The sequence below is a fragment of the Sus scrofa genome, chromosome 14 (assembly GCF_000003025.6).
Source record: "Sus scrofa isolate TJ Tabasco breed Duroc chromosome 14, Sscrofa11.1, whole genome shotgun sequence".
Lineage (NCBI taxonomy): Eukaryota > Metazoa > Chordata > Mammalia > Artiodactyla > Suidae > Sus > Sus scrofa.
In genome coordinates, this window is record NC_010456.5 from 120,342,626 (window position 1) to 120,369,392 (window position 26,767).

At 43.2% G+C, this 26,767-nt stretch overlaps 1 protein-coding gene across 5 annotated transcripts in view; it reads right to left on the reverse strand.

The window, feature by feature from the left end:
* XPNPEP1 (X-prolyl aminopeptidase 1) overlaps window positions 1–25,370 on the reverse strand; it is a 51,418-nt gene extending 26,048 nt beyond the window's left edge. Inside the window, exons 1-4 of one of the 5 annotated variants that reach the window (XM_003133180.6) lie at window positions 25,036–25,370; window positions 18,799–18,887; window positions 9,403–9,527; window positions 876–939 (exon numbers count right to left, since the gene is read on the reverse strand). In XM_003133180.6, coding sequence (XP_003133228.3) covers window positions 876–939; window positions 9,403–9,527; window positions 18,799–18,887; window positions 25,036–25,067 — 310 coding nt within the window. In that variant the 5' untranslated portion in view covers window positions 25,068–25,370. Of the gene's footprint in view, window positions 1–875; window positions 940–9,402; window positions 9,528–18,710; window positions 18,888–25,035 lie in introns of those variants that run through there. The other 4 variants (XM_005671446.3, XM_021073189.1, XM_013983719.2 and 1 more) reach the window with 4 other exon arrangements.

Sequence of the window (26,767 nt, forward strand, 5' to 3'; positions counted from 1 at the left end):
AACATGTCCTAATGTGCCAAGAACACATCAAAGAAAACAGTACACTAACTGCGAGGAGAGGGGCTCCCACCAAGTCTAGCAGCTTAAGGGATGGGAGTCTGAAGGGGAAAACCCACCTTAAAACTCAAGGGCACAACAATTTTGGGAAAGTTAGTACAGAGCACCAATATAGCTCAACATTAATCTTTATTATTTAAGCTGAAAGTGAAAACAGAAAAATCAAAAGTCAAGCACTTAGAGAATTACACAGGACCAATAAGCTAAGGAGGGGATTTCAAAAGTGCTATGGTGTTCCATTTCTTTTTTTTGCTTTTTAGGGCTGCACCCACAGCATAAGGAGGTTTCCAGGCTAGGGGTCAAACAGGAGCTGTAGCTGCCAGCCTACGCCACAGCCACAGCAACACAGGATCCGAGCTGTGTCTGCAACCTACACCACAGCTCACGGCAACATCAGATCCTTAGCCCACTGAGCAAGGCCAGGGATCAAACCTGTGTCCTCATGAATGCTAGTCAGATTCGTTAACTGCTGAGCCATGATGGGAACTCCAAGGTGTCCCATTTGTTATTTGGAGTGCTAGTTAAATGGGCTATTCAGGTTAATTGATAACATTTTTCTTTACACATGTTATATTTAATAAAAGTTCAAAAATATTTTTTAAATAAATTGTTTTAAGACTAGAAAAGCAAAGGCACAGAGAAAAGGGTCATGAAAACATAAGCTTAGGAGCTGGGGGTGCCAGGACCATGTTCCCTCTGCAGACGCTCTGGTTTGCATCTTCTTTGGGGTTTTATATCACAGGCTGAAACTAGGTCCAGTTATTTTGGGGGAGGTGAACAAAAGTACCAAAGAACAAAGAGGGAATTTAGCGACTCACCTGCAGAGCCATCGAATCCAGAGACGAAGGCCCGCCGACAATCACATGGAGCAATGTACTCACTCTGGAAGACAAAAAGGACAAAGAACTGGACCTTGATCAGTCTCAGGCCAACTCATGCTCAGCCCAGCAGAACTACAAAGGCTGGCAAAAGCCAGACACCTGCCTTCAAGAGACTGACAGTCTAGCTGAAAAGGCAAGCTCAGCATTAAAAAAAAAAAAAAAAAAAAAAATTAGAGCGCACTGCAGAAGACCCTAATTAATGAAGGGCTAAACGGGCTTTTCCCTTTAGCCTCAGTTTCTTCATCTGGAGAACAAAGCAAGTTAGAGAAACAGATCAAAACTGCTCTTTCCTCACTGAGATCTTACTCAAAAAAAACAAACCAATAGCCTTCTCCCTTCCTTGCCACTGACATTTAGGCATCTGCTATTTTTCTGAAAAGGCTGGATTTCTGTTTTATGTGCCAATAGTTCTCTAACTTGAGTCTCTCTAGGTATCAGCCTATTTCTGAATTTCCTGTTTGTGTCCCCCTCCAAGGCAGTGTCACCAATCTCTCCCACGCAGACCCTGTCCCTTCCTGTTAGGGAACGAAGGGAAACGCTTCCTCCAAGCCAGAAGGCTTTAGCAAAATAAAACATCATGTTCAAATCCAGGTCCTTCACAGCTGACAATCCCTTGCCTCTGTATGGAATGGGATTAGGGTAAAGAAAGTAAGAGGTTCCCAGTCCTAGAGAGGGTGTGGAGTCCTCATCTGTATGATAACCTCTGGAAATAGCCAGTGAGGCACAGAGAGTTAACTAACTTGTCCAAAGTCACACAGCTAATAAGTAGCAGAGGCAGGATTTGAAACTGGGCAGTCAGCTCCAGAGCCTCGACTCTGAAGTCTTTATACCACGCTGCCTCCATAAAACACACCATCTCTCATTCTCGTAGTGACTCTGCAGGATAAGACCAAGAGCAAATGAAAAAACTGAGGTTCAAAGACAGAATCTTTAAGTAACTAGCAGGTCAACAGCCGGGCCAGAATCTGGTCTGTCTGAGACCAGAGCCACTGCTCCTTTTACTGTTCATAGGTCTTCCCTGAGCCAAAGGACCTGGCAGGGTCAGGAATGCTTAGGATAGAGAATGGGGCCACTGGCTGACCCCAAGGCATTTTAATTTTAAGTGACATGATGTATGAGGAAAAAAGGCTCCCATATCCCACTCCTGCCCTGTGGGTAAGAACTGTTCCCTTCCCCGAGGCAGCCACAATCACAACCTCATACCAGTCACAAGACCACAATCCAGAGAGGTGCTGGAAGGGCCAGCAGAAAGAACCATGAAGACAGGAAGAAGGAGCTCTGGGAGCTGCAGGCCACACCCCCTCTGGCAGGCCAGCTATGTGGTCTGCAACAGGCCCCCTTGCCCCTATGTGGTCACTCCCAGCCTCAGCCCCTCACTCCTACAATGGGTCATTTCACACTGCTGAATGCAATAGCAGGCAAATGTTCTATCCCCAAAACACACAGGAACACTGACCAGACAGCACTAAGGACACAGAAAGAAATGGCCACCAGCATCATTTATTAACTGTATATTAACCCAGTAATTACTGAGTGCAAGACTGAAAAAAAAGAGAGAGAGAGAAAAACAAAAAATGCCAAAATGGGGGAATGGGTTCCCACCCTTATCCTAGGACTATTGTGAGAACAGTAAGTGAATGTTTAAAACAACTCACCACAACCTGAGAGTGCCTCGTACACGCAACAGAAAAGATAATATTAATCCCTTCTTCCTGGGTGGTGGAAAGTGTCTAAGAGGCTTGGAAAACTAAGTTAACAAAAACAATCCTTGTGCTAAAAATCAGAGTGCCCAACAGGGAAGACACAGAGGGGACACGCTTGACCGACCAGAAGGTTCCCCTGTCCTGGGGCTCACCCACCTGACAGACCACAGTGACGATGAGGCAAGGGGCTGGCAAAGAAGGAACTGCAGGCAAGGTGGGGAAGCCTACTGGGGAAGCCTACAGGGCCCCACAAAGGTCTACCTAGAGTTGCCCCTCAGCAAAGGCAGGAGAAGAGAAGTGGAATTAACAGCAGGTGGACGTGTTTGGTTTGGGAACAAGATGAGGGCTGGGGCAAGAATGTCTAGACATGACCTAAGTGGTCAACATGCCAGAAAGACATCGCTGACCAAAGCTGTCACCTCCACATAACAGGATAAAGCAGAGGCCAGACAAGCCTGGGCCTCCCACTCTTTCCCCCCGGCCATGAAGCTGGCAAAGCCCAGGACCATTGTCCCCAGAGAGCAGCAGAAGGTCTAAAGTAAGCCAAAGCTGGAGCATACTAGGAAAAGGCACAAAGAAACACAGCTGTTGGCTTCTCTAAAACTGTCCATTTCTCTCCATCTCTAACATGCCCCAGTCCAAGGCTTCCTCATCGCTACCTGGACCACTGCCCCTGCAATCCACTCTTCACACACAGTGAGCTTTTCAAAATGTGTGTACATTTATATCATGTTAGCATCCTGCTTAAAACCCTGCAATGACCTCCCATCATCTTAGGATAAAGTCCAAACCCCAGCCCAGTCCCCAAGGCACAAATGAACAATCCAGCAAGCAAAATAAGACAGATATCAGTAAAACATTAGCCCTAATAAAAAGCCACATAAATTATGCTACATATGCAGAATGGTATCTGCCAGTTTCAACCTCAGATCTGCCTGGAATCCATCAGGCCAAGCTCAGAGGTTTGACCTGGGCCAGCACAGACAGGGGAGGAGAAGCAGGAAGGCAATCCAGGGAGGAGGACAAGTTCAAGAAGGCCCAGAAGCAAGAGGTTTGTGGCAGGACAGCATGCAACTAGCCTGACTGCTGGGACAGGAAGTTGAAGGGAGTGGCAGCAAAGATCCTTGGGAAGGCAGGCTGAAGACAATGGTCAAGGACCTCAAACATCACACTAAGAGGCTTGAACTTTATCCTGCAAGTTCCAGAAGGAGAATAAAAGTTCAAGAAGGGGTGGTGACATGGGTTTTAAGAAGAATGAGCAACATGGCCACATGCAGATGGAACGGGGCAAGCCAGGCAGATGGCTGGGTGCCAAAATAAGCTGGCCCGAAGTTATATGGGCCCTGAGGTGAGATCTTTCCCCTCCCCGGCACAGTGCCTCAGACACACCAGGCACTCAACAAAAATGAAACCGAAAGAGTAAAAGGCTATGTGTTCACAGGAAGTCCCAGAAGTTAGACTGGGAATAGGAGACGAGAGCTACCGGACCCCAAATACTAAGGTTACTCCCCTTCTCTGGCATTTTCTTCTCTCTTAAATGAAACCAAACCAAGGTATGTGGGAAAACAGATAGCTGCCCAAAGATTCATGCCCTTTCCTCAGTGTACAGTCACTGAAAAGTGGTTGGTTGCCCCTCCAGAACTTCGTTTCTCAGCCCCCCCTTGCATCTAGGTGGGGTCACGTGACCAGCTCTCAGCCCTAAAATGTGGGTGGAAAGTGATGTCTGAGTCAGGGCGAAGACAGACGTGTCTCCTGCGTACGCCTTCCCTTCTGCCTGCTGGAGCAGTGGCATTGTAGGGTGGAAAGTGCCTGGATCCCTGAATCACCCATCTATCTAGTGGAAGAAAGTTACCCACCAACCAGGAACACTCACTGCTACGTGAACAAGAAATAAGGCTCCACGGCACCAAGTCACCAAAACTTTGAGATGGGTTACTGCAGCTAGCCTTACTCCAATTAATACAGTGGATAAAATCACCGTGGGATAAAAGTCACCACCTCCACCCCAGGAGAGAGCCCATTTAAGAACTACAAAACAGGAAGCCAACTCCTGGAGGAATGGGAGTAGGATCCAAAGAGTTTAGGAAAATCTGATTCATGTCTTCCAGAAGGAGGAACTATAAACACAGCCAAAAACTCAAGTTGGCAGAGTCACCCCAGCAAGAACGTGATCCTTTGACTAAGCAGAGCCCAAAAAGCAGAATAAGGGGCCTTACAGAAGGAGAGGATGAAGAGTTCAAATTTCTCAAAGGTAGTGCCAACGCAGTTCTGGCCCCAACGAATGGTTCCCCTGGTTTGGGGCCAGTGGTACCCACAAATCCCAACATTTGACTGAGATGGTTCATGAAAGCACCCAGATTACAAGAAAGAATGGACAATTCCTCACTGAAAAAGTCCCCCTGGGCCCAAACTCATTAACAGCACAACCCTTGTTCTGAGTTGAAGAGGAAAAACCCTTAGAGCTGCAGAGGACAGGAAGGGGCAGACCCCTGGAGTGCCAAGTCCTTGCACAATGATGCATTTGGGGTGCATATTCTCTCTAACACGCAACAGTGTGTGGGTGTGTGTATTTGTGTTTTGGAAAGTACAAAGGACCGAATTCAAGATTCCTCTTCATTTCTCCAACACCCTCCCTCCCCCACCCGTAGGAGAAATTCCATCAACCCAGCATCTAGCCTGAAATGAAACAATTAGGAACAAGAGCCTCAGAGAACAGCAGCCTCTCTATTACTGAGGAGGCTGTTGCGGCAGGTCACACACAAAGCCAAGCCTTCCTCCTCAACCTCACAGTCCTGGCAAGGACCCAGAGTCCCACTTAACAGCTGTCTCGCCTGTGCCCCACCCCCTCCACAGAACAGAACCAAGGAATGCGGAGCTTCTCATTCCTTTCTGTGGATGGCACCACAGACCCTCTCAGCTTCCAAATTTTTCAATCTCCTCGGCCATCCATGCTGGATCTATCCGCTGCTTCTCCTCCACGTCCTTCCCGCTTCTCTGCTCCCAGCACCCAGGCCCTCTGTACACCAACTGTGGGATCCTGCAACGGCCTCTGAACAGGTTTCAGTTCCCAGTGTCTCCCTTTTCCACCCCACCTGAACACTGCTCCCAGGAATGGATCGTGTCACTCCCTTGTTCAAAGACCTTCCGTGGGTCCCGAATGTCTAATAAAAACCTAAATTCTTGACTCTGGCGGCTCCTAAGTGGCCCTGACCAGATCCCTTATTATTCTTTCTTCTTTAAGGTTATCATATATATTCATGTTCTCCTACTTCCATGGATTTGCCCACAGTATTTCTTACACCTCTCTATCTCCAAGCACGCCAATCCTATCTGTTCACATTCCAACTTAAATGCACTTCCTGGGAGTTCCCTGGCTGTCTAGAGGTTAGGATTTGGCACTTGCATCACCACAGCCAGGGTTCAATTCCTGGTCTGGGAACTGAGACCCCACGTCAAGCCGCTGCATGCCATGGCCAAATAAGTAAATAAATAAAAATGCACTTCCATCATGAAGCCTTCTTGACTCTGCCAGCTCAAAATATTCCTTCTCACCTATGAGTTCAGTTCACACTTGATCTAAATCTGTGCTGGCCTTTAACAGTACACACTGAATGCATGTAGCTACTGAGCAATTAAAATATGGCTAATGTGACTGAGAAACTGAATGTTTATTTCATTTTAATTAATGTAAATGTAAATTTTAAAACTGATGCTTAAGACTCCATTATTACAAAACTTCACAGGTTTAGAACAACTTTGGTATGTAAGTCCATTTTTTTCAACTGTAAATTTTATGAAATCTAAATAAAGATGACATATTTCCAATGAACATTCCACATTCCAGTTGAGATGATTTGTAATGAAATACATACTGGAACTGAAGACTTAGTAGGAAAAAAGGAATGTAAACTATCTCATTAATAATTTTCAATACTGGTGATGTGTTGAAATGATCATATTTTGGACATACTGGGGTAAATAAAATGTATTACTAAAAATAATTCCACTGTTCCTTTCACTTTTTTTTTTTTACTATGGCTATTACAATATTTAAGACTACATACGTGTCTCATATTTTTCTACTACACAATGCTGAGTTCTTTCCTGTGACATTTACTGGTTGTACTTTGTGTGAGCATTTGCAGCTGGTACCATCTACTCTTTCATCTCTTTAAGGGGATAGTCCCCCTCATTCATTTCCATAACGGTAATAATAACAATAATAGCTAATATAATGAGACTTGTCAGGTGACAGACAAGCTTTATTAAGCATTTACATCTATTAACTCTAATCCTAACAACAGCCCTAAGAGGTAAATACGTCGCTGTCCTTTTCTAGCAGATGGGGAAACTGAGACCCAGAGGGCTTAACTGACACTTGGGAGTTTGAGGTAATTTACTTGAGGTCAAGCAGCTAGTTAAGTGGCAAATCTGGCACCTGAACCCAGTCTCTAAAGCCCATATGCTTACCTACATGCTAACTGCTTGCCCTCTACAACTGTCCCAGTACTTAGCTTTCAGATAACAGTCAGGAAATATGCACCAAATAAACAAAATACAGCTTCTCCCAACTCGCAAGGCAGATGGCTAAACTACAGCAACAGAAATGACTGTTAAAAATTATAAAAGAAAAATGGGTAGGAGGGCAGTGGTGAGGGGGTGAGGGAGAAAAGAACAGTAAGAGTATAAGAACATAAATTTGTGAAGCCTAAACAAATAGTGACTTCTGCAATAAAAGAGACAGCTAATATCAAGCAAGCTTAACTTTTCGTGTTTTCAGGATGTTTCTGGAAAACACATTTTTCCAGGATTAGAGGTTCAGCTTCCTCATCTAGGGAGAAATTATCCAATTCTGAGATTCCAGATCCATTAGCTGGAGAAGAAACACTGAGGGAAAGCCTGGAACATTGCCTGTGTTTGGTCAGTGTCACTGCCATTCCCAAAGTTGAATAAGAAATTGCTTTGGGTGTATTAGGCCACACCTAATGTCAAAGACAGAGAATTCTTAAAAATTCATCAGTGTATTAGACCATAAGCCAGCTTTATGATTTAAAAAATAAAAAAGGGGGGCTCAGGAACAGCACCCAGGACCAAGAACATCAAGATAAATTTGACTTGGCTATAAGAATGTCTTCTGTGGGTAAACATACAGATTTCATCCTAACTCCAGGCAAAGGAAAACTGAAACTGAAATACCAACACTACAAAGCTTCTAACACACCCTTAACTGAAAACCTTCAAAGGTTAATGCAAGTAATATTCACAAGTCAAATCTTTCCATTCAGTGAGGCCTCATCTGGAGGTAAAGATTCACAAATAAAGCAGAACTATTAGGAGTTTGGCTGGGGCTCCATGGCAGCCTGTGAGATCCTTTCAAAGGAGAGACCCAATTTCAGATGACAGCATGCCGGTGTTGTAAGGATTAACAGGGTAAGGCATTCCCTGATAGCTAGCGGGTAAAATATTACTTCTGGGTGTGTCTGTGTGGCTGTTTCTGGAAAAGATTAACAATTGAATTGGTGAACCCAATAAAGATTGCCCTCACTGATATACATGGCAGCATCTAATCTGCGGAGGGCAAATTAAAGGAGGAAGGGCAAATTTGTTCTCTTTTGACTGAGATGACATCCATCTTTTCCTGCTCTCGGACTTCTGCATTCCTGGTTCTCAGGCCTTTGACTTGAATAGGGACTTACACCACCGGTGCCCTCTGCAAGCTGAAGAACCAGAAAAGCCAGTGGTGTGATTCCAGTTCAAATTTGAAGACCCCACGAACCAGGGGAGCTGATGCTGTATGAGCCAATGTCTCATAATGTCTTTTTGTTCCCCCGCCCCCCTCTTTCTACACACACACACGCACACACACACACATACACACACACGTACATACATATACATCCTACTGGTTCTGTCTCTCTGGAGAACCTACTGACACAAGAATTTACAGATGACCTCAAAAAAACTGCTATATCATGTGCTCCACCATCCTGCCCAATACTGAGATAGAACAGCTACAGTCAAATCAGACCACGGCAACTGCCTAATGCTTGAAAGGCAGACAATGAAAAACACTACAGGCGACTCCAGCAGAGAATCCACGTGACTGGAAGCCCAAGTCCAAAGGCTAAAGCCCAGGGCTGACAGAAGGCAGGGAAGAACCCATCAGAGAAGCCCCAGGCAGGAGAAGAAAAAAGGAGCTCCCTGAACACAAGGCCAAGGTCTGCCCTCCTCAGGGTAGTGCATCAGCAATATAAAGGTCCAGACCTCTGCCTCTTCATCTGTCAACTAATTCTTCCACAAACTATCAAAAACTAGATATTATACACTGGAAACAAGCAAGCCAGGGCCAAATGAAAAAGTTTTCAGTGAGAACCTACTGGACACAGGTCCCTATGCCTAGCCCTGAAGGATAAACTCAGATGTGGGTTGACAGCTGGAATCCTACAAACACCAATGGGTCTAGGGGAAAAGAAAGAAAAGGGAGTTCCCATTGTGGTGCAGTGGAAACAAATCTGACTAGTATCTATGAGGATCCGGGTTCAATCCCTGGCCTCACTCAGTGGGTCAGGGATCTAGCGTTACTATGAGCTGTGGTGTAGGTTGCAGACATGGCTCAGATCCCGCATTGCTATGGCTGTGGCGTAGGTCAGCAGCTGCAGTTCTGATCTGACCCCTAGCCTGGGAACGTCCATATGCCACAGATGCAAGAAAAGAAAGGAGGGGCTAATGAGTTCCATCACCAGCCCATCAGCACTCAGTACCTGGTGGGCGTCTCCCGATGGGATGATGTAGGCCTGGATTGGTTCTGTCACATACTCCAAGTTCTTCATGGCTTGTCTCAGCTGCCGAAGCAGCTCTGAAGTTACCTTTGGAGCCATTCTGCCGTCTGCAACAATAGGAGAATTTGTTCCAAAACCTGATGCCCCACATAACTCAATGACTAGTTCAAAGGGAACCTTAAAGAAGCATCTACCATGTCCTCCCCCAGCCCATCCACCTCTATGTCTTTAAACCGACTGCCCCAAACCAGACCAACACCAAAGCTGCCAGAAACTCTAAAGCTCACAATTCTTAAATACCATTTACAAATGGCTATTTGTGTCAAGAAAAGTTGAGTTACTAGTATTCATTTCCAAAGTGAGCAATAACCTCTTTCACTTCAAGGACTTTATTCTAAGAAGACAACCAGATGTGCAAAGATATAGCTGTTTAATTTGTTTATAGTAGTTAAAAAAAGGGAGGGGGGTTCCCACTGTGGTACAGTGGAAATAATCTGACTAGGTACCATGAGGTTGCAGGTTCGATCCCTGGCCTCACTCAGTGGGTTAGGATCCAGCGTTGCCATGAGCTGTGGTGTAGGTCGCAGATTCGGCTTGGATCCTGTGTTGCTGTGGCTGCGGCATAGGCTGGCAGCTGTAGCTCCAATTCGACCCCTAGCCTGGGAACTTCCACATGCCGCAAGTGCAGTCCTAAAAAGGAAAAAAAAAAAAAAAAAAGCAGAAGTGGGGAGATACCTAACTGGTTAAATGAACAATGGTAGACTATGAAACAGTTTAAAATTTCATAAACCAAAAAAATTTACATAGATCTATATTTAACTTACAAAGATACCAACAACACTGGTAGGTGATTTAAAAACAGATTACAAAAGAACATGTATAGATTGTTCTTATTTAAAATTCTGTATGTGTAAATGCATAGAGAAGTTTCTAGGTCAGTCACTCAAGTGTTAATTAATGGTATTAAACATATATGGATAGAAGGATTTGGAGTGATTTTATTTTTCTTCTTCTATTTTACTGCTTAATTTTAACCGCTTTAAAAGAAGTTTTATGTTTTTGTTAAATAGCCAGCCACAGACTGGAAAAGGTTAGTCCACTAGAATTTAAAAGTCTAAGCCATGTGCCCTAGTGAATACCTACTACCAACTGGGTATAGGACCTCAGGGAGAAGGGGATTAAGCCATCAGTGCTCTGAGATCTCCTTTCTAAAATATGGTGGGACTGGAAGAGATCCAGATTCTTCAAACTGAGCCCCACAAAGTGCCAGGGATCCTGAGGAGTCTAGCATCCCAATAAAACTAGCTAGAGTCAACAGTTATTAAAAAAAAAAAAATCAGAAACAGAAATTCAAAAATTATTCAAAAGAAAATGTTAGGAACATGAAATGTAGTCTTACTAGAAATCCTTAAACTTTTACTAATTTTTAAGTGATCAAAATCAGAATATTGCCTCTTAGTGTGTAGAAGAGACTACTTCTATGTAGTCAAGACACAGATGATGCAAGCTGACTTTAAAATCGATTTAGTTGGTGCTTCAAAAAAACACCTTTTCTCAACAAATATTGATATCGGTGAAAAGTTCTGATAAATCATACTATATGATCTCTCTACATATGACTAGAGATAACTATATCATAGCTCTAGTCCCATGAGTACATATCAAAACAACTTACACAAAGAATTTTACTGAATCCTATATATTGGCACAAAACAAAATATTAGAATTCAAAGTAGAATAATGAGGTTTTCCAACTCATTTTAAAATAGATTTTATCATTTAGAGCAGTTATGGGTTCATACCAAAACTGAACAGAAAGTATGGAGCGTTCCCATATGCCTGCCCTGCCCTAAATACCTACAGCTTCCCACACTATCAAGATCCCCTACCAGAGTGGCACATTTTTTATAACTGATGAACCTACATGGACACATCGTGACCCCCCAAAGTCCATAGTTTACATTAGGGTTCACTCTTGGTGGTGTCTATTCTACAGATTTTGACAGAGGTATAGTGACAAGCATCCATCATTATGGTACCATGCAGAACAGTTTAATGGTTTTTCATTGCCCTAAAAAATCCTCTCTGCTTCGTCTTCATCCTTCCTTTCCTCCCCCAAGCCCTGGCAATCACTAATCTTGTTACTGTCTTCACAGTTTTGACTTTTCCAAAAAACCATACAGCTGAAATCATACAGTATTATGGCCTTTTCAGATTGGCTTCCTCCACTTAGCCTTTAAGGTTCCTCCATGTCCTCCCATGGGTTGATAACTCATTTCTTTTTAGCTCTGAATAGTATTCCATTGTCTGGATATATCACTATTTATTTATCCATTCACTAACTGAAGGACATGTTGGTTGCTTCCAAATTTTGGCAATTATGAATAAAGCTGCTATAAATATCCATGTTGCAGGCTTTTGTGTGGACATAAGTTTTCAAATTCTTTGAATAAATAACAAGGATCATGATAGTGGGATGATATGGTAAGAGTATATTTAGTTTTGTAAGGAATTGGAGTTCCCGTAGTGCTCAGAGGAAATGAATCTGACTAGCATCCACGAGGACACAGGTTTCATCCCTGGACTCACTCAGTGGGTTAAGGATACAGCATTGTCGTGAGCTGCAGTTTAGGTCACAGACGCAGCTCAGATCTGACATTGCTGTGGCTGTGGCGTAGGCCAGCGGATACAGCTCTGATTCAACCCCTAGCCTGGGAACCTCCATGTGCGGTGGGTGAGGCCCTAAAAAGAAAAAAACAAAACAAACAAACAAACAAAAAAACCTACTGAACTGTCTTCTTTTTTAAAAAAAAGAATTTTATTATAGTTGATCTACAATGTTCTGTTAATTTCTGCGTACAGCAGTGACCCAGTTATACATACATATATATACACACACATACATATATATACATTCTTTTTCTCACATTATACTCCATCATGTTCCATCACTAGTGATTGCATATAGTTGCCTGTGCTATACAGCAGGATCTCATTGCTTATGCACTCCAAATATAATAGTTTGCATCTTCCAACCCCAAACTCCCAGTCCATCCCCCTCCTTTTCCCTCCCCCTTGGCAACCACAAGTCTGTTCTCCATGTCCATGAGTTTGTTTCTTTTCATTTGTGCCATATATTAGATTCCAGATGTAAGTAATCAAACTGTCTTCTAAAGTAGCTGAACCATGCTGCATTCCCACCATTAATGAATGCAAATTCCTATTGATCCACATCTTCACCATCGTTTGGTATTGTCAGTGTTTTGGATTCTCCCAACATATTTTTTAAACAAATAAAAAAACACCTGACTTAACCAAAAACATCCTAATGCATAATGCTGTAAGTAATGGGGGGTTACATACATCGAGGTTGCTGTACCACAGGTAATCTTTAAGAATTTACTCCCTGACTCACTGGGGCTTGTACTCTGCTAGGTAAGGATCCTTTTTGGCTCTTTGTCTTTAACAATTTGATCTTCTTCTTCTCCATCATCAGCAGCACCCTGGGCTATAAAAGCCTCAGTTATCATGGTCATCTCCAATCAATTCCTCTATGAGGTAGGATACTAATCTTGGGACTCACTGAAAAAGTGTCCCATTGTATTCATAATTTGCAAGAGCAGCTTTAGCTATAAACCTCAGGGCTTCATCTCACAAGTCTCCAAAAGACAGAAGGACTCAAAGACAGAGTCACCGGAAATGGTTCTCTTCATTATTCAAACAGCTATGCTTCCTATATTATAGCTGCTTCTGAATAACTTCCAGAGGGACATCCTTTCCTTTTGCCTGATCTACTAAACTATAATTTCTCACCTATCTCAAAAAGAGGGATCAGAAGTATCTAATCTGATCTAAATTTATGTCAACACTTCCACTGGGTTCAAAATGAAGCCTATTGTGACCTCATAAGCTTTCAGCAACTGAAAACTTTATTATGACATCTTTCAGGAGCTTCAGAATAGATCTGTGTTTCCAAACCACATTTCTGAGAGCAAGTTAAGACTGTAAAAATTCAAGCAAAAACATAGACATCTTTTAGAGTGCTATTCCAACTTGGCTACACATGAAAACTACCTGGGGAACTTATTTAATTAGCCTGGAACACAGCCTGAGCATCTGGAATTTTAAAAAGCAACTATATAATAAATCCTAGTATATTTTCTTTCAAGATCACTAACCTCCTTATAGTATTTGCCTTCTAATTGGGCCTATTCTGACTTAAGGAATTTGATAGCACTGACTGTGTGTTTAGAGTGCTGACTGTAGTCTGTATCAATATTATCAGTTACTCTGAAAGCCTTCTCACTCAAATCTGGAACAAGACAGGGATGCCCACTCTCACCACTGCTCTTCAACATAGTTTTGGAAGTCCTAGCCACAGCAATTAGACAAACAAAAGAAATAAAAGGCATCCATATAGGAAGAGAAGAGATCAAACTGTCACTGTATGCAGATGACATGATACTATACCTAGAAAACCCTAAGGACTCAACCCCAAAACTACTTGAACTGATTAATAAATTCAGCAACGTAGCAGGATATAAGATTAACATTCAGAAGTCAGTTGCATTTCTGTATACCAGCAATGAAATATTAGAAAAGGAATGCAAAAATACGATACCTTTTAAAATTGCACCTCACAAAATCAAATACCTTGGAATACACCTGACCAAGGAGGTAAAGGACCTATATGTCGAGAACTATAAAACTTTAATCAAAGAAATCAAAGAAGATGTAAAGAAATGGAAAGATATTCCATGTTCCTGGATTGGAAAAATCAATATTGTAAAAATGGCCATACTACCCAAAGCAATCTACAGATTCAATGCAATCCCTATCAAATTACCCATGACATTTTTCACAGAACTACAACAAACAATCCAGACATTTATATGGAACCACAAAAGACCCAGAATCGCCAAAGCAATCCTGAGAAACAAAAACCAAGCAGGAGGCATAACTCTCCCAGACTTCAAGAAATACTACGGAGTTCCCGTCGTGGCGCAGTGGTTAACGAATCCGACTAGGAACCATGAGGTTGTGGGTTCGGTTCGGTCCCTTCCCTTGCTCAGTGGGTTAACGATCCGGCGTTGCCGTGAGCTGTGGTGTAGGTTACAGACGCAGCTCGGATCCCACGTTGCTGTGGCTCTGGCGTAGGCCAGTGGCTATTCAACCCCTAGCCTGGGAACCTCCATATGCCGCAGGAGCGGCCCAAGAAATAGCAACAACAACAACAACTAAAAGACAAAAAAAAAAAAAAAAAAAAAAAGAAATACTACAAAGCCACAGTCATCAAAACAGTGTGGTACTGGTGTCAAAACAGACAGACAGACCAATGGAACAGAAGAGAGAATCCGGAAATAAACCCTGACACCTATGGTCCATTCATCTTTGACAAGGGAGGCAAGAACATAAAATGGGAAAAAGAAAGTCTATTCAGCAAGCATTGCTGGGAAACCTGGATAGCTGCATGCAAAGCAATGAAACTAGAACACACCCTCACACCATGCACAAAAATAAACTCCAAATGGCTGAAAGACTTAAATATACGACAGGACACCATCAAACTCCTAGAAGAAAACATAGGCAAAACACTCTCTGACATCAACATCATGAATATTTTCTCAGGTCAGTCTCCCAAAGCAATAGAAATTAGAGCAAAAATAAACCCATGGGACCTCATCAAACTGAAAAGCTTTTGCACAGCAAAGGAAACCCAAAAGAAAACAAAAAGACAACTTACAGAATGGGAGAAATTAGTTTCAAATGATGCAACCGACAAGGGCTTAATCTCTAGAATATATAAACAACTTATACAACCCAACAGCAAAAAAACCAATCAATCAATGGAAAAATGGGCAAAAGACCTGAATAGACATTTCTCCAAAGAAGATATACAGATGGCCAGCAAACACATGAAAAAATGCTCAACATCGCTGATTATAAGAGAAATGCAAATCAAAACTACCATGAGATACCACCTCACACCAGTCAGAATGGCCATCATTAATAAATCCACAAATAACAAGTGCTGGAGGGGCTGTGGAGAAAAGGGAACCCTCCTGCACTGCTGGTGGGAATGTCAACTGGTAAAGCCACTATGGAGAACAGTTTGGAGATACCTTAGAAATCTATACATAGAACTTCCATATGACCCCGCAATCCCACTCTTGGGCATCTATCCGGACAAAGCTCTACTTAAAAGAGACACGTGCACCCGCATGTTCATTGCAGCACTATTCACAATAGCCAGGACATGGAAACAACCCAAATGTCCATCGACAGATGATTGGATTCGGAAGATGTGGTATATATACACAATGGAATACTACTCAGCCATAAAAAAAGAATGACATAATGCCATTTGCAGCAACATGGATGGAACTAGAGAATCTCATCCTGAGTGAAATGAGCCAGAAAGATAAAGACAAATACCATATGATATCACTTATAACTGGAATCTAATATCCAGCACAAATGAACATCTCCTCAGAAAAGAAAATCATGGACTTGGAGAAAAGACTTGTGGCTGCCTGATGGGAGGGGGAGGGAGTGGGAGGGATGGGGAGCTTGGGCTTATAACAACAACAAAAAAAAATTTTTTTAATTAAAAAAAATATCATCAGTTACTGACTTCATCAGTAATGTCAACGGAACCAATGGCAGGCACAAAATCCTCAATTACAAACTGATAGCCATCAAAGGCAAAATGGAGCCGATCAAAAGCATCCTCTGCTTCCTTCATCAATTTCACTCCACTACAGTGGTAACTTCACACTTCCCTCCACAAAGCCACCTTCACCACTATTAACATCTCCCCTGCTCCTTCCTTCCTCATCCTTGATTTCCTTCACACTTGGTTGGTGTTCTTGATCTGAGGTACCCACTCCTTTGTCACTTATATCAAACACAATGAAAGAACTCCCAACACCACAATCAACAGATAGGATGTGGTAAAGGACAGTGGCAGGACTAGCAAAGGGGAAAAGACAGCAACAGGCAAAGGCAGAGGCAAAGAATGGGCTGTGGCAGTGGAGGCAGGTATACGGGAGGTGGATACAATGGGCAAAGGTGGTTGAGGTGGCTGTGGCCACAAGGACAATGGGCCTTAAAAGTAACTGAATGGGTGAGCAGCTAGAGCTGAGGAGAAGACAAAGCAGGTTCCATCAGAAGACCCAGCTAATGAGGTAGCAGCAATTGAAATAATAGTCAAGATGGAGGAGATGAAAATCATGGCTGGTAATCCTCAGAGGGTAATTTTTATGAGGATGAAATGGGCTACTAAATATAAAGCACTTAGAAACAGTACTTGGCACATAGTAAATGTTGTATCTGCAATTGCTAGGTCTAGATACGCAGCTAACTATGAAAGCAATGTGATAAATGGTGCAATAGATGTATACATTGCTTCTCCTTAAGGCAGGGACCATGTCATCCTCACCTCTGAATCCATGTATCTAGCTCAGCACCTAACACATGCATATACTCACTCACTCAAAGATGTCTGAATGAATATTACACCTTTGCGTCTATGACATTTTCAGACTCAACATAATAAAGAGTAATGAATCTTCAGTGAAAGAAAGCTCGAATCTTAGAAAATACCACATTATAGCATCTGCCTATTCCACATCCCATTACTTTTCAGAAATGTCAGAAGCCGCCAAGAGCTAATCAGGGTATGCAGGGAAGTGGGGAGCCAAGAACAACAAACCTGGTCTATGATGTAAAATTAGCCCATACATTGCCAGGTATTTTTAAATCATGCTTTAAAAAGAATGACTCATTTAAAAGTCTCTTGCATACGTGGGTCTGCTTTTAGAAGTTATGAAACATTCAGCCTTTATCACAAACAAAAGACTTTTTACCGCTTGGAAATACATGAAGAGCACACCCTATTTACCTCATTTGGTAGCTAGAAAAATTTAACATGACAACATGTGTGAAAGCAGCATGCACAGCATCTGGTACACTGCAAAAGCTCAAGAAATATTATTTGACTCTGGATCCGAAGCACCAGCTGGGATTCCTACATGCCTTGTTGTAAGAATAGAAGGGGCTGGTTTACTCCAATTTCAGCATCTTAACACTTGCACAGATGCCAAGCTGCTCGTCCAGCATCAACAGCTTTAGAGATGGTGGTTTGTTTCTCTGTCTTACTCTGAGTGAGGTAGCCAAAGGCTTTACATACACTAGTGGTTAAGTCTCACAATAACCCCCCAGGGATTCACGGCTCCCATTTTACAGATTTAAAAAATAAACGAACAAAAAAAAAAAAAAAAAAAAAAAAAAAAAAAACAGGAGTTAAATACTTGCCCAAGTTAACCAGATCATCAGGACCAAGACCCAAGGTCTATCCAATTCCCAAGTCCATGCTCTATTATAGTATATTATATTATCTAGGGGACCTAACAGAGGCTCTAAGGCACTCTAAGACCAAAGGATTCAAAACAAGTGGGTTCTAGTTTCCAGCTGGGATCTGCAACCTCAGACAACCAAAGCTCCCTGAACCTCTATTTCTTTATATGTAATAGAAAGAAAGAGAATTTCTCTTCGAACTCTAAACTCAATGATTCTATCACTTTTTCCCTTTTCTACTTCCACTTTTTCCCATTCATTCCTCTCCTCCCTCCTAATTCAGCCAAGACTGTGCTGGATACATTGACATTTTTAAAGAAAAAAGACCTAAAATTGCACAAGTTACAGCACTGATCTTCCAAAGAGAAACCAGTTATAGCTCCTAATGTGCTCCACAGGACTGGTTTGTTCAGTCGACTAGACGTAAATGCTGTAGTTCTCCTGGGTCGTCCACAGAAAAGCACTTGTTTTACATGGGACAGAAATACAGAAATACACCACTTTTCAGAATTCAGGTTTCTGGCAACCCAACAATATAACTAACCAGTTCTGGAAAGAGGATATGGCTCTTGAAATTTTCCTCCAAAAGATTTTCCTGAATGCCCACTTTATAAAACACGATAATACATTATAAAAATTTTTCTTATCTCATAGTCTTAGGATGAAAACTGAAAGCTAATCTCTAAAGCTGTCAATAAAGGAATATATTAGAAATTAGCAAAACTAGAACAGGACTTTTATAATACAATCTACCACCACCACCATCACCACCACCCCAGGAACAGGAAATCAAAAACCATAATTTTCCAACTTACTACTGAAAAAAAGTGATGTAAGCAACAGCTCAGAAAGCCAAAAGACGAAATGGTTTTTAATTTCCAGATATATATGCCCTCAGCCCCCCAGCCATGATCAATTAATTAATCCCTTACCCTCTCTTCTCTCCCAGCTTGGGGTTGGAGTGGGAGAATCTAAAATCCTTTTGAGATGTTCCATCTAAGTAATAGGCAAAATTATTACCTGTTCCTACACCTGGGTATCCTGAACGTGTCACCTCGTTAGGTTCAATTATTCTTAAATTCTTCAGCTGAAAATCCTGGTAATTTGCCCTAAGAAGAGAAAGAACAGGATGTTGCAGACTTTGATCTTAGCAAACGTGGCAAGGCTTAGTCAGAGAGGGTCATTAACTTGACTTAACAACTAGAAGAACTCTCACCCCAGTATCAGTGATGAAATAACTAAGTTTCAGATAAAACATAAAAACATCACCATCGCAGGTAAATAGTCTCAGTTCCAGCCTTTAATTCGTGAATTCTCTTCACCTACATCTAATCTCCTATTTAACTTATCTAAAAATATTTTATTAGCAAGGACTATATTTTTCACATGCACAGTTCTATCTGCTTCTTTTACAAATCTGCCTGTCCTTTCTTCATGGTGTCCTTCTCTATGGTTTCTATTCCTTCTCTTAGCTTTAATTATTTGGGGCCCTTATTTTATAATTCATTTCAGACTCTCCATTAGAAGATCTTGGAATAGTAATCCTCAAGTTTACTGAGGCTGCTGGCTCCCTCTTGGTGGGTCATTACTTTTCTTATAGACTCACAGACTATTTACCTATGAGAACGAGAGGTAGCCTGGATTGTACAAGCACTATTGACACTGTTGTTTGCTTCTGAGATTAATTCTCACTTTAATTCCTGAGCTAGGAGATTTACATACAAGTCTCCTGTCTCCATTTGGGGATAGTCTGATGCTCTGAAACCCAACTACTATGAATCTGAATCCCCTCAGATTCAGCTTATCCCCTGCCATGCAGGCTTTACGTTCCCCTACATTTCTGGCACCTGAGGATTTCTCTTCCAAGTCCATTCAGTCAACAATGCAAAAATGAAATTAAGAAAAGTTCATCATAACAGCATCAAAACAACAATTGCCTAGAAATAAACTGAACAAAAAAGATACAAAACTTATACTCTGAAAACTACAAAACACTGTCGAAAGAAATTAAAGAAGACCTAAATGAATGGAAAGATTTTCCACGTTCATGGGTTGGAAGACTTAACTATTGTTAAAATGGCAATACTCCCCAAAATAATCTACAGATACAATGCAATCCCTATCAAATTCCAGCTAGGTTCTATGGAGAAAGTGACAAGCAGATCCTAAATGCAAAGAATCCAGAATAAGCAAGACAATCATGAAAAAGAACAAAGTTGAAGGATTCACCCTTCCTGATTTCAAAACTACTAAAACAGTCATCAAGACAGTGTGGTACTGCCATAAGGATAGAATTACCCATCAATAAAATGGAATTCAGAAATAAACCCTCACAATTACCATCAAGTTTTTTTATAAGAGTACCATTCAATGAAGAAGAATACAGTCTCTTCAACAAATGATGCTGGGATAGCTGGATGTCCACATGTAAAACAATGAAGCTGAACTTCTACCCTCACATAGAAATTAACTCAAAATGGATCACAGACATAAATGTTTTCTTAGACGAAAACACAGGCATAAATCTGCCTGACCTTGAATCAGGCAATGATTTCTTAGATATGATATCAAAAGCACATGCAGCAAAAGAAAAATAGATAGACTGGACTTCACTAAATTAAAGACTTTTATGTTTCAAAGGATGCCATAAAGTAAAAAGACAACCCATAAAATGAAAGAAAATATTTAGAACTCATGTATATGATAAGATTCTAGTATCCAGAGTGTATAAAGAACTATTACAACTCAGCAATAAAGATAAATATTAAAGCTTTTAAATAGTCACAAGTTCTGAATAGACATTTCTCCTAAGAAGATATACAAATGGCCAAAAATCATACGAAAAAAATTTCAGTATCATTTTTCATTAGGGAAATGCAAATCAAAACCACAATGAGATGCCACTTAACATCCAGTAGGGAAGATTATAATTAAAAAAAAAAAAAGCGGAGTTCCCGTCGTGGCGCAGTGGTTAACGAATCCGACTAGGAACCATGAGGTTGCGGGTTCGGTCCCTGCCCTTGCTCAGTGGGTTAACAATCCGGCGTTGCCGTGAGCTGTGGTGTAGGTTGCAGATGCGGCTCGGATCCCGCGTTGCTGTGGCTCTGGCGTAGGCCGGTGGCTACAGCTCCGATTCAACCCCTAGCCTGGGAACCTCCATATGCCGCGGGAGCGGCCCAAGAACCAAGAGATAGCAACAATAACAACAACAAAAAGACAAAAGACAAAAATAAATAAATAAATAAATAAATAAATAAAAAGCCATAAAATAACAAGCATGGGCAAGAATGTGGAAAAACTGGAACACTCAGACATTGCTGGTGGGGATGTAAAATGGTATAGCAGCTTTGGGAAACAGTCCAGCAGTCCTCAAAAGAATTAAATACAGAGTTAGCCAGCCTATGATCCAGCAGTTGCACTCTTAGGTGTACACCAAAGAAAACTGAAAAAATTAGGTCCACATAGAAACTCACACAAAATGTTCACAGCAGCATTATTCATAATATCCAAAAAATAGAAACAACCCAAATGTCCATCAATTGACGGATAAATAAAAGTAGACTAAACATTATTTGGCAATAAAAAGGAATAATTACTGATAGATGCTACAACATAATAAACCTAGAAGACATTTTATGCTAAGTTAAAAAAGCCAGTCTAAAAAGACGTGTATTGTATGATGCCACAGGCAGTGTCCAAAATAGACCAATCCATAGAGATAGAAAGTAGATTAGTGGTTGCCTAGAGCTGAAGTAGAGGTGGGGAAATGAGGAATGACTGAAAATATGAGAGGATTTTCTTTTGAGAAGAATTAAAATGTTCTAAAATTGATCACGGTAATGGCTGCACAACTCTGGGAATATTCTCAAAACCACTGAATTGTACTTTTTAATAAGTGAATTGTGTGGTACATGAATTATATTTCAATAAAGCTGTTATAATATTTTACAAAGTAAGAAAGCTTTTTCTTGGACAGAGATATGTCACATTCTCAACTGATTTCCCTTGATTTCATATGCACATTTACAAATGGTGAGCCAAGAAAGTCAATTTCTCTATATATTCCAATTTAACTGGTGCCAGTGACTGGCTGACACACAAGACAAGAGAGCTGGAGGGAGGTTATTCAGAAGTAGCCTTATTCACTCACTTTACAAGAGAAGAAACAAAGGTAACTTGCCACGGGCCATACACATCAGGAGCTCCAAAGCCAAGACCAAAAATCAGGTCTGACAGGTAATGCTTACAGAGAACTTGAGTTCAAGATGTCTCCGTAAGGATCTCTACCTTTCTGTAAGGATCAAAGGAGCCACAAAGCAGCTAAATATTAAAACTGTCATGCTCCTGCCATACCCTGGTCACTGCAGAGTCCAAGATCCATCCACCTTTCATTTACTTGAACAGACACATTCTCAGGCTCTCCAACAAAGCAAGGCTATTATTGAATGTTAGGACGAGAATGTACCTCAGGAACCATCCAATTCACCTCCCTCCTCTAGAAAGAAACTATTTGTTCAAGGCCTCAAAGCTATGTGGTGAGAGTTAGTTTAGAACTAGGGTCCAGGGGTCCCAACTTTCAGCTCAGTGTTCTCTTTCCCAGGCCTTCTTCAGCCTACACCTTCTCAACATCATGATGTGCTATGAGAAAGGTAAGAGGGGAGTTCCCGTCGTGACTCAGTGGTTAACAAATCCAACTAGGAACCATGAGGTTGCGGGTTCAATCCCTGGCCTTGATCAGTGGGTTAAGGTCCTGTTGTAGCTCAGTGGTTAACAAATCCGACTGGGAACCATGAGGTTGAGGGTTCGATCCCTGGCTTGCTCAGTGGGTTAAGGATCCAGTGTTGCTGTGAGCTGTGGTGTAGGTCGCAGATGCAGCTCGGATCCTGCATTGCTGTGGCTCTGGCGTAGGCCGGTGGCTACAGCTCCGATTTGACCCCTAGCCTGGGAACCTCCATATGCCGCAGGAGTGGCCCAAGAAATGGCAAAAAAACAAAAAGACAAAAAAAAAAAAAGAAAAAAGACAAAGAAAGATAAGAGGAAAGAAGCATGCAGAGAACTTTTTTTTTTTTTGCTTGCTTGCTTGCTTTTTAGGGTCACAACCGTGGCACATGGAAGTTCCCAGGCTAGGAGTCAAATCGGAGCTACTGCTGCCAGCCTACACCACAGCCACAGTAACATGCGATAGGAGCCACGTCTGCAACCTACACCACAGCTCATGGCAATGCCAGATCCTTAACCTACTGAGCAAGTACAGGGTCGAACCAGCATCCCCATGGACACCAGTAAGATTCACTTCCACTCTGTCACAACGGGAACTTGCTGAGAATTTCTTTTTATAAGATGGCTATAGCACATTTCTCTCCCTCTTTTTAAAGAAATCCCAGCAGGGTTGTTACCCTCTGCCTTCCCCCAGCCCATGATGAGAATCATACATGTATATCCCTCAGGATGGAGCAAAACAAGGACCAAGATGCTCAATCGAGCCCTGTGAGGTGAGGCAAGGGCAGAATGGAGGAAGTTCTAGGGTGAAAAAGGAGGCAATGTTATTTTGCCTACCCAGAATCCAACCCTCCTCCTTTTGATCAGAGCACCTTGGTTTTTCCTTCTGAGAGTGTCTCTTCTCCATTTTTAGTCCACAGAGTTAGTTGAAATGAACCTCGCACACTCACACATCAAGTTCTGGATCCCAGGCCTGCTCAAGCCATCCCTCCAACCACAATTACCGGTTCAGGGATGGACATAAGGAACAAAGCAGTCCAGTGAGGATCACATCTGGAATTTCTGCTCCAACCATTAGGTAAAAGGGCCCTGTTTTTGCTGGGACTGTCAGACTAGATCTGTTAAAGGAGAAAATCTGCCTGAGAATGAAGCCAACAGTGAAGAAATCAGAGCCAAGAGGTACCAGAGAGAAGCCAAGTCTGATGCCAGTGCTGGTTTCCTAGATGCCCCTGCACTAGAAGCCGGCTCAACCCCTTACCTAAGTCCATCTAAGGTCAGATTCCATCACCTAAACTGAGTCATATTTACATTGAATGGCACTCAAATTCTGCCAGGAGGGGAGGTACCTGGGGCAAATAGCCTCCCATCTCTCAGCCTTTCAGTGGCCTCTTGTGTGAGGTAAGGAGACTCTATCAGCAAATGCTGAAAGACCCTTGTGCCCCTAAAATGTTGGGATTCCGTGAGCCCATCAAAGACCAACTAGGTCCTCAAAGGCTACTTCTCAGCCTAGGCCCTAACTCATTATCCACTTGTGGTACCCCATTTCCAGCAGCCCTATTCCCATGCAGGTTAGCCGCACCTCAAACACCCTTCCACAGGGCTGGGCAGGTTCTCTACTCATCCCTAACACGCTCTGCGGAAGCCAAGGCCAGGTCAAGTTTGGCCTGAGATCTGTCAGCTCACAAACACAAGCACAAGCCACGGCCTGTGTTCAGCAAGTGAGCCGGGCCATGCTGCCAAGTTTCAACTGGTCAGAGGATGGCTGACCCCATGTAGATTGCCAGGGAATTTGGTTTCTGGCCATTGGGAATTCTCAACATATCTCTCAGTTTGTTAGCTGCTCTGATAAGTACACCTTGATTGTAGGGGAAGACTAGGCTGAAACCTATTCAATGTGAGACCAGCGGATTATCCTTCTCACCTCCCTGCATCCAGGGAGTACCCAGGGCAGGTTACTGGTAGGATGATATCAAAGTATTCCCTTACACGACCTCTGAAACCACTTGGGTAGGGAAGGGCCCGTGGTGGCCTATCCTTGTAGTGGTGACAGATCAGCAAGTCGAACTGCAGGTGTCACATTGTCACGGTTGTACTTTGAAGATTAGATTCTCAGGATAGAGGGGCGAGGGCGAGGTCGAGGGCTCGCCCACCTCCCCGGCCCCGGGAGAAGCCAGAAGGGGTCAATTTCCTCCTATAGCGGGGCCTTCTAGCCTAGCCGAGGAAGGGGCGGCGATGGCCACAGCTCCCTCCGGCCGAGCGCTGCACCTCCGCACACACTCTCGTGCGAGGACGCGGTTCGGGCTGCCCAGGGCTGCCAGAGGCCCCACCGGAAACGAACCGGAACTTGCCCGGCTGCAAGGCTCCCTCCCCTTGCCTTGGCTCGAGGGGCTCCGGCCATCCCTGGCCGGCGCCCGACTGCAGTGGGCTGCCTGCAGCGCCTCACCCGCTTGTCCCTGCCCTGCGGAGTGCAACAGGCGCGCCCGGGCCCCGGGGGCCGCGCGATGCCCGGACGCCGGCTCCCCGGCACATTCCCCTCACCTTACTCGCGGTGCCTTTCTGGAGGCTGCCATTCGGCGGTGACGTGCCCAGGCTCACGTCAGAGGAGCGCAGACCAGCTGATCACCGGTGGGCCTGCGGAAGGAAAGGAGGGGGGCGCGCGCGCCGAGCCGGCCACGCCCCCCTCTGTGGCGTGCGCCGGCGCCGCGGCCCCGCCCACCTTCAGGCCCCGCCCGCCGCTGGGGACGTATCTGCATTCCCACCGCAACCCGCATGGCTTCTTTCCCTTCGGCGAGTTAGGGGATGGAAGCCGTGCAGCGTCGGGTTATTGCTGTTCATTTTTCTCGCCATTCCCCAAAGAGGTAAAAGAAGGGCTCTGTCTGCTGAAGGGATTAAGGCGCGATGAAATTCCCTTCAGGGATTTTCCAGCCTTTAGGAGGAGGACGTGATCAGTTATGGAAGTAGTACCTCAGCGCGGTCTCACTTCCTGAGGCGTTAGCATTTCTCCTAAATCACTCATACAGGCAAAATCCAGCTGCTCACAACACTTGGATAGCTAATAGGCACCTCAAACTTGACATGTATGAATGGCGCTGGTGCCCACCCCCACCCCCCACAACCAACGCACCAAAACAAAGCAAAACCTTGCTCTACCAAGCAATCAGCGACTAGATCTTGGAGTCATCCCTGCCTCCTCTTTCACACTCCACATCCTGTCTTAGAAAATCGTTTTGGCCGCGTCTTCAAGACTGATCTAACCACTTCTCACTACCTGTCCCCCTTGTCCCACCTCTAGGTCTGCATCGCTACTGCCTTGCCCTTGTGATTGATTCCACTGACTTCCCTAATGCCTTGGGCACCCACAAGGTCTAGCCTAAACACAGCAGCCAGGTCAATTCTTTGAAGTCTGAAATCATGCCCCTGATCTACTTAGCACTTTCTGATGGTTCCTCATTTCACTCAGGCTAAAAGCTCTGCTTGCTTTGCCCCTAACCATTTCCTTCTGTTTCCACACTGTTCACTCTGTCGCAATGAACCTGATCTCCTTGCTATCCTTGATAAAGCCAGGCATCCTTATGCCCCAGGGCCTTTGGACTTGTTCTTCCCCAAATACCCAAGCTCCCTTCCTTACCTTTTCCTCACTTTGCCTTCAAATCTTTGCTCAAGTATTACCTTTTCAATGGACCCACCCTGATCACCCTATTTAAATCTGTAAACAGCCCCCAAGGTGGCTAATCCTCTTACACTGCTGTTTTTTTCAATAGCACTTATTACCTTTTAACATGATAAAGAATGTATTTATGTGTGTTGTATTCTGCCCCCCACCTTACACACACACACACACGTGCACATGTGCCATTGTCATTAGTATAGTATAGTAATATAAACTGTGTTTTTTAATGATGAGCAAAACCTGACCTGTAGTAAGTGCTCATTACATATTTTTTTGCATGAGTGAATGTTCTCAGAATGTGCAGTACTTAAGGGTAGGAACGCTGGCTCTCTTGTTCATTTTTATGACCCTGGTGCTTAGAGCAGCATCTGGCACTGAGTCAGCGCTTCAGATATATTTGCTAAATGACAGTGACCATCTTTTTAAAGCCATCTACTCGTCTTGCTTTGACCTTGGGGAAGGCCTTATACACCTGTATCAAGTAGGTTCTGCTTCCTGCAAGAGCTTGGAGTTCTAGTTGTTATTCAATAAGCATTTAGACAAACTAAATTGGGCCTGTAGAAAAAGTATGAAAGAACTAAAAGATGTGGCACCTTGGAA